At 37.1% G+C, this 7,627-nt stretch overlaps 1 protein-coding gene across 2 annotated transcripts in view; it reads right to left on the bottom strand.

Moving 5' to 3' along the window:
• Positions 1-613: 613 nt before the first annotated feature.
• LOC107703787 (coiled-coil and C2 domain-containing protein 1A) overlaps positions 614-7,627 on the bottom strand; it is a 13,043-nt gene continuing 6,029 nt past the window's right edge. Inside the window, exons 12-29 of one of the 2 annotated variants that reach the window (XM_016506504.1) lie at positions 6,874-6,998; positions 6,688-6,799; positions 6,126-6,298; positions 5,698-5,820; positions 5,526-5,584; positions 4,586-4,702; positions 4,429-4,502; positions 4,146-4,204; positions 4,019-4,070; positions 3,842-3,941; positions 2,993-3,083; positions 2,737-2,910; positions 2,579-2,634; positions 2,425-2,497; positions 2,220-2,340; positions 1,189-1,265; positions 827-874; positions 614-733 (exon numbers count right to left, since the gene is read on the bottom strand). In XM_016506504.1, the coding sequence (XP_016361990.1) occupies positions 695-733; positions 827-874; positions 1,189-1,265; positions 2,220-2,340; positions 2,425-2,497; positions 2,579-2,634; positions 2,737-2,910; positions 2,993-3,083; positions 3,842-3,941; positions 4,019-4,070; positions 4,146-4,204; positions 4,429-4,502; positions 4,586-4,702; positions 5,526-5,584; positions 5,698-5,820; positions 6,126-6,298; positions 6,688-6,799; positions 6,874-6,998 (1,673 nt within the window). In that variant the 3' untranslated portion in view covers positions 614-694. The remainder of the gene's footprint in view (positions 734-826; positions 875-1,188; positions 1,266-2,219; positions 2,341-2,424; positions 2,498-2,578; positions 2,635-2,736; positions 2,911-2,992; positions 3,084-3,841; positions 3,942-4,018; positions 4,071-4,145; positions 4,205-4,428; positions 4,503-4,585; positions 4,703-5,525; positions 5,585-5,697; positions 5,821-6,125; positions 6,299-6,687; positions 6,800-6,873; positions 6,999-7,627) is intronic. The other variant, XM_016506505.1, reaches the window with a different exon arrangement.

The raw sequence follows: 7,627 nt of genomic DNA, 5'->3' as shown, positions 1-7,627 counted from the left end.
ATATTTTTCAATCAATTTTAAATTTAAATGAAAAATAAATGTAGTACAGCAAAAAGTTATATACTGTATACTTATTTTTAATTTTAATAATATATAATTTTTTTCACATTACAGTTTAAATGTGCTTAATTGTCAAAAACAAAAAACAAAAAAAAACAATGGTCCTAAAATAACGTATTTAAATATAATTTCTAATCTCTTTCTTTTTGGGGGCTAGAAAAATGTGATCCAGTCATGTTGTTGATGGGTTTTTGTGAGATTCCCCCTTTTTGTTTAGTGTTTGTTTGATGTTTATTTTTGCATGAGGTGAGATGAGTTTGATCCCCCTCGAAACATTCAGATGTCTGTCCTTACAAAAGAGAAAAAAGAGGAATGTTTTGATGGAGAGCAATGAAGTGCAGCATTGTAAAAGGTGTAGTGTTTCCCTCTGCAGCTCCATTATATCCGTCACGATTCGTTTATATTCTCATGATTTCAGAAGAGTTTTCCAGCAGACAGTCGCGTCACTCAGTGCATCCCTTCACTGTCTGACGGCCCGCTTTTTCCTGACTGACTCCAGCTGTGAGAGAGACAATGAACACGACACGGCAGTGAGTTCACATGAAGACTCCATTATATCCGTCACGATTCGATTATATTCTCATGATTTCAGAAGAGTTTTCCAGCAGACAGTCGCGTCACTCAGCGCATCCCTTCACTGTCTGACGGCCCGCTTTTTCCTGACTGACTCCAGCTGTGAGAGAGAGACAATGAACGACACGGCAGTGAGTTCACATGAAGATGAACCTGACCCACAGACACTGCAGGCTTTAATATTCATATTCACCTCGTTCTCCACCTTCTTCAGTCGGCCGAGTGCATCTTTTGCTGCATCCTGAGAAACGAGAAAAGCTTTAATCTAAACGATTGTTTCAGAATTGAGGAAATTACTTCACAAAAGTGACATCCTCCAGCTTCTGCTGTGTTTTAAGGCACATCACAAAGTTTTGATGAAACATCTGCGCATCTGAGCAAAGGCATGAGTGTTTCAAGTCAACATGAAATGACATTCGCAACCCATTTTACTTCAGTAATGTCAAGCACTTCTGAGTGATATGAGAATGAAAATTAGACACCTCACAGCTTATCAATGTGATTACGCAGAACAACTAAAGTCTGATTGTGTGTGTGTGTGTGTGGTTTGCTCACCCTGTTGCCTTGGCTGGAAAACATTTTGACTGAATCCGAGAGCCCGTGAACGAACTTCTGCAGCACATTTTCATATTCTGAGACAGACAGAGAGATCCAGTACATTACTGATTATCTCTTTTGCTACTGAACGGCTCTCATATGTAGCGCTGAGAAGATCAATTCATTGTACTGAATCAGTTTATTTAGAAGGTTCATTTAAATTAACCATTAAAAAAATGATTCACAGATTCATTTGAATAATCAATCAGTATTATTCCCAGCAGTCCACAATATGCAGCATTTTATGTTTGTATTCGTAACAAAACAAAAAAAAATTCAGTGAAATAGGGCGGTTTAAGGTTAGGTTTTGGGGTGTTTTTCCTCTTTTTTTTTTATTATATAAACCACTGTTGTAAAGTTTGGGATTTTTAATGTTTCTGAAAGAGGTCTCTTCTGTTCACCAAGTTTGCATTTACTTAATACAGTAAAATCAGTGAAATATTTAAATTTAAAACAACTGTTTTCTATTTCAATATATATTAATGTAATTTATTCCTGTGGTCAAAGCTGAATTTTCTTAATGTTTCTGAAAGAGGTCTCTTCTGTTCACCAAGTTTGCATTTACTTAATACAGTAAAATCAGTGAAATATTTCAATTTAAAACAACTGTTTTCTATTTCAATATATATTAATGTAATTTATTCCTGTGATCAAAGCTGAATTTTCAGCATCATTACTCCAGTCTTCAGTGATCATTCTAATATGCTGATCTGCTGCTCAAGACACATTTCTCATACTATTAATGTTGAAAACAGTTGTGCTGTCGAATATTGTTGTGAAAACTTTGATGGATAGAAAGTTCAAACAACAGCATTGACTTGAAACAGAAATCTTTTGTAACATTCTAAGTCACTTTTGATCAATTTAATGCATCCTTGCGGATTTACAGCATTAACGTTTTAGAAAATAAATCTTACTGACCCCAAACTTTGAATGGTAGTGCACATCATTTGCACCTTAGTTAAAAGTTTTCTAATTGCATGTGGTACCTGTCAGTGCTGCCGGATGTTTCTCCAGGTATGATTTCTGCCACTGCAGTCGCTGACAGACATCCATGTGCTGCTTGATCAGCTCTGACGGGTCTCGTCTGTTCTTCTTATAATCGTTGATCTAAAGAGAAGCACAAAATGACTCATGATACACTCTATATCCAGTCAACAGCTCAATCCTATCACGACTGACACCAGCACACACCTTCCACTCCAGTCTCTCTTTGTCGTGGTGAAGCAGACTGAAGCTGTGCAGCTTATACTGCGGAGGAGACGAGCTGAAACCAACCAGAGACACATGTTAAACACACTAACAGAACGACAGGAAATCAGTGCCGTACGATCAGCTTTAATGTTACCTTGGTTTAGAGTTCTTGTCGTGATCGTTTCTGGGTTTGGATCTTGGAGAAGAAGCCTGTTGGAAAGAAAAGGTTTCATGCAGCTTCTGTCCAGCTGTCTTTGTATGCAAGAACACATCCTGTGTGTAACATAAATAGCAATAATTGGCATCTCATACCCGTTCCTTTTCCCTGCTTTTCTCTCGCTCTCGGTCCTTCTCCGGTGAAGGTGTGAGCGGGTCGATGACGAGCCACTTCTCCGTCACCGGCTGCAGCTGAACTCCAGACAGCGGCTCGCGGATCTTCACACACACCTCCAGCTTCCCTCCCGTCGCCTTGCGTCCGTCCAACACCTGCAACAGCAGCACAGGCTCATGGGACACCAGCGCTCGTGTGCATGTGATACGTGTGCGTGAGTTTGTGTGAATCACTCACGTCTATAATATCTCTGATCTCACACTGGTTCTCCAGAGCTTCCAGCTTCAGCTGAGCACTTCCCACCACTTTATCTGTCTTGAAGAGACCGCTGCGGACACACACACACACACACACAGATAGACAGACACAGACATCAAATAATTAAGAGTCACTGCTAATGATAGTGACACACATGAAAAGTGAAAAACTATTTTGCCTAAATAAAACTAGGCTTATTTTTAGGACCATTAATTTGAACTAATTTCATGACAATTAAACAATTAAAATTAAAAATGATTATTAATTATTTAAATTGTAATAAAACATTGAAGCTGATTTGTTTTAAATTCCTTGAAAAAATATTTAAAAACGTAACATTTAAAAAAAATGACAATATTGAGAACCATCATTGAAAATAATGTGAATTTGCAAAAAAATAAAAAATACAAGTAAAAAATGCAGATACATAACAGCAATGAGAATTTGTGAAGAAAATCTGCTTAATTGTCACTATGCAAAAATGATGTACGTTTATTTTTTGCCAAAAAAAGTTGCAATTAATTGATCAAAAGTGCAGTTTTTTTTTTTAGTCTATGGTGGAAAGAAAAACAAAAATATAATTTTGAGATGAAAACTCTATATAAACTCACAATTCTGGAAAAACAATACTGAGTTGTGAGATAAAATATCACACTTCTTTTTAAGTTTTATTCTGTGGAGGAAATAAGCTTCCATAAAAACCCTTAATAATCCAAAAAATAATCTTAATATTCCTTATGCAATATATTACTGTTCTTACGGGGTGGAATGTGATCTGGACGTGTTATTGTCAGATTCACTGTTAGTGTTGTTTAATAGGAGTCTCACCCTTTGTGTACAACCTCAAACTTGATGCCTTTGGCTTGTACCACTCTCTTAAAGCCTCTGTGATCTCGCTTGATGTTCAGCTTGAACTTCTCCTTAAACTCTGAAAACACACAGAGACTGTCAGCTAATGCCGCCACCTGTTTAACACAGATCGTGCGTGTGTGTGTGTGTGTGTACCTGGACAGTTGGAGTTTCTCACAGTGCTGGTTTTGTCTCTCTGAGCTTCTTCCTAAGAATCAAACACACACTGTTAGATGCCAATAGCATGTCTGCGTGTGTGGAAGAGAGTGAAAGTGTTGCGTACCGCACTTGGGAACGGGAACTCAAAGCGCACACTCGCATCCAGATCGTTGCCTGAGACTCCTGGAGAAAACAAAGAAAACAACATTTGCAGTCATTTTGTCACAGAATTTCACTTTTTTTTAATCATATATAGACACTACTGTTAAAAAGGTTGGGGTTAGTGAACATTTTTTTGAAAGAAATGAATAAAAACATCCCCCAAACTTTTAAACGGTAGTGTATTTCAGAGACAAATCAGCCTTTTTACAGCTTTATGACACACAGGCACACGTTCACATACACACCTGGAGGAGCAGGCAGGTTGATTCCTTTCACGACGGTCAGCACCATGTCATTGGACGTCAGGGTAGGAAAGATCCTAAACACAGAGATTAAGACATTTAGAGAGTCTGTGTAGGATGTCCTCACTGACAGATGTGTTTTGTGTGTGTGTGTTCTTACTTGACAGAGTTGAAGGTGCGCTCCTCTGTGTGGAATTTGGGAACTGATCTTCCTTTAGCGTGAGCTTTCTTCAGCACTTCAATATTACTCATGCATTCCTCAGCCAGCTTCTCAAACCTACACACACACACACATATTTTTTTATCATGGGGGCTTTCCATTTACTTGTAATATTTTTATACAGAGCTAATAACCTTTACTTGGCAGCAATCCTTAAACCAAACCCTCAGCATGTTTCTTTTTTTATTTACTATGTTCATTAATACGTTTTTCTCATGAGGACTGTTTGCTGCTCCCACAATGTTAATTTCAGGTTTTACTATACATGTGGGCACATTTAGTCTAAACAATGTAGGCAAAATCTAACCGACACACAAACAAATACACTTTAAGGCTCACAAGCTCAGGAAATTACATTTTAATTTAATATTTATGTTTAGAACTTTGATTCTGATAATTATTACATATTTGTAATTAATAAAATAAACTATTCATTCATTTCATTTATACCTTTTATACCATTAATATGTAAAAAAAAAAATATATTTTTATAAGTATTAAATAAGTAAAAAAGCAAAAGCAGTACTTTAAAAAAAACATGAATTTATAAAAATTTGATTTTTGAAAAATTGCATTTTTAATGCTTGTTTAGGTAAACATGATACAATCTGGCTGTTTTTGATTTATACACATCCTTTCGAAGGTTTGGGAAAAAAAGTCTATCATTTATATTACTTATAATAGAAATCTTCTGTAAGATTCTAAATGCATCAATTTAATGCATCCTTGCTGAATAAAAGTTTTAATTTCTTTTCAAAAAAATATTCAAACTTGTGAACAGCAGTGTACACTCATCACTCAAAACACACACCTGAAAAATTCTGCTTACCTGATGACGATTTCTAATAAATGTATCATCAAGATAAATGAAAACACACACCTGGCAGTTTCAGCTAGGTTCCCCACATGAGTGAACTGCTGCGAGTACGCCAGGCATTTCTGGACACAAGTGTTAGAAAGTCATTTAGACTGTAAATAAAGCATGCACTTCTCTTGAATTCTGTTTGGATGGATCAGATCTCTGTTGTTCAGCTGGTCGTGTGTGTAATAACCTCGTGCTGCTGTTTGAGCTGCACCATCAGTTGAGTGTACTGCTCAGATGAGCGCGGAGAGAGAGCGGATGAGCGTGAATGAGACAGTCTGTAGTCGTCCTCACTGACCGGAGCGGCCGGCACCTGGACGCCAGACAATCAACTTATAGCACTTTCAGAAATTGAATAAAAACTTAAAAAGCATAACCACACACGATGTGCATCATTTATTCATCATTTTGTAGAAGTAGAGTTTAAAAACCTTGCTGTATTTTTTTGTACAAAAGGTACATCAGCATCTTGCTCTGACCAAAGTGACTTGATAATTACGACTTCGTAACTCATAAACACAAAATTCCCAGGAGGTTTCAAATGCACCATCAAATTTAACGTCACTGTTTCGGTAAACTAATTCCGGTGAGGTTTCGGTGCGTCAGCGATTCACAAACCTTGGTGATGTCCACAGGAAGTCCGGCCTTGGCGGCAGTGATCATGGGCTCAAGGCCTTTAGCGTTTCTCAGGTGCTGAGTGGCTCCCTGCATGTCCTTCATCTCTTTAGAGCGCAGCGCGGCCTTCACAAACTGCTGCCTGCGCATGGTCAGGAAATCCAGCTGCTGCTGGGCTGCACAACAACACACACGTCACACAACAGTGCGTACATGTTAATAGTGATGTCCAAAAAAAAAATTCTAATTGAAAATATTTGTCAAATTTAAAATAAAAATCTGCATTCGAATTTTAGGTGTGCGTTAAGGAGGCAGCCTTATCAGTGGCACACGAGATGCGATGACGATGACAATGTAAGTGTCGTTGCATTTTAATGTTTTTCTTAGCCTATCCAGTTAAAGCCACTAGATGAGAAAAGCTTTTCTTCACCTTAACTGAAATTATGCATTTTAAATTTGAATATAATTCGAATTTTGATAATATTTAAGTACAAAATTCGAATTTAGTTTTTCAGCCATTTTGACAGCCCTACACGTTAATGGCGATATATAAACGCACATCTACCTTTCCCTCCTAGTTTGGGGGCGTTTGTGGAGCCAGTGGGCGTCCCTGCAGCGGATGAGGCTTTTGGAGGAGCGGGAGCTCTGGATTTCTGAACTGCAGGCTGAGCTGTTGGCTACATGGAAACATAGAGATGAAGAATCAGACTGAAGCACAGTTTCCAGATGTTTCGCTGAACTTTGACGCTACCTTCTGTGCTTTCTCGTCTTCATCTGCGTCGGCATCTGCGTCCTGATTGGCCAGTTTCATAGCTGTCTCCAGGACGCCCATAAAATTCTGCTGGCCGCCTTCAGTGCCCTGCAATGGAGGACAACCTGACATGCACAAACATTAACAATGTCAGTGTTAACTATCTACCACAGAAGCTTGACATGGAAATTCACAATTCTGAGAAAGAAATTTCAGAATGGTGAGATAAAAAATAAAAATAAATAAATTTTAGGAAGTAAACTCAAGTAATTATGACTTTTTTTCAGAATTGAAAGAAAACAAGTCTGAATTGTAAGAGAAACATTTTTTATTTACATTTTTTATTTTTATTCTGTGCAGAAACGGCTTCCATTACTACATTATATCTGTTTTACCTCTTATAATTAAATTCCATCATTTTAAAGGTACGCTACAATTCAGAGTATGGGGTCAGTAAGGGGGTTTTTATTTTAAAAGAAATACATTTCTATTTCTATTTCAAATAAATGCTGTTCTTTTGAACTTTCTATTCATCAAATAACAGATGAAGACTGGAGTAATGATGCTGAAAATTCAGCTTTGATCACAGGAATAAATGTTTAATATAAAATTATAAATGTTTAATAAAAATTGAAAATTAATTTAAAGTTTTCTTTTATAAAATTTTCACATAGATATGTGAAACCACATATCGCTATTTTCAGCCATTAAATTCAAGTTAAATTCCAAAAAATGTAATTTAAAGTAAAAAAAA

The sequence above is a fragment of the Sinocyclocheilus anshuiensis genome, unplaced genomic scaffold (genome assembly GCF_001515605.1).
Source record: "Sinocyclocheilus anshuiensis isolate Anshui unplaced genomic scaffold, SAMN03320099.WGS_v1.1 scaffold274, whole genome shotgun sequence".
Classification (NCBI taxonomy): Eukaryota; Metazoa; Chordata; class Actinopteri; order Cypriniformes; family Cyprinidae; genus Sinocyclocheilus; species Sinocyclocheilus anshuiensis.
This window is presented reverse-complemented; position numbering and strand designations above follow the sequence as displayed.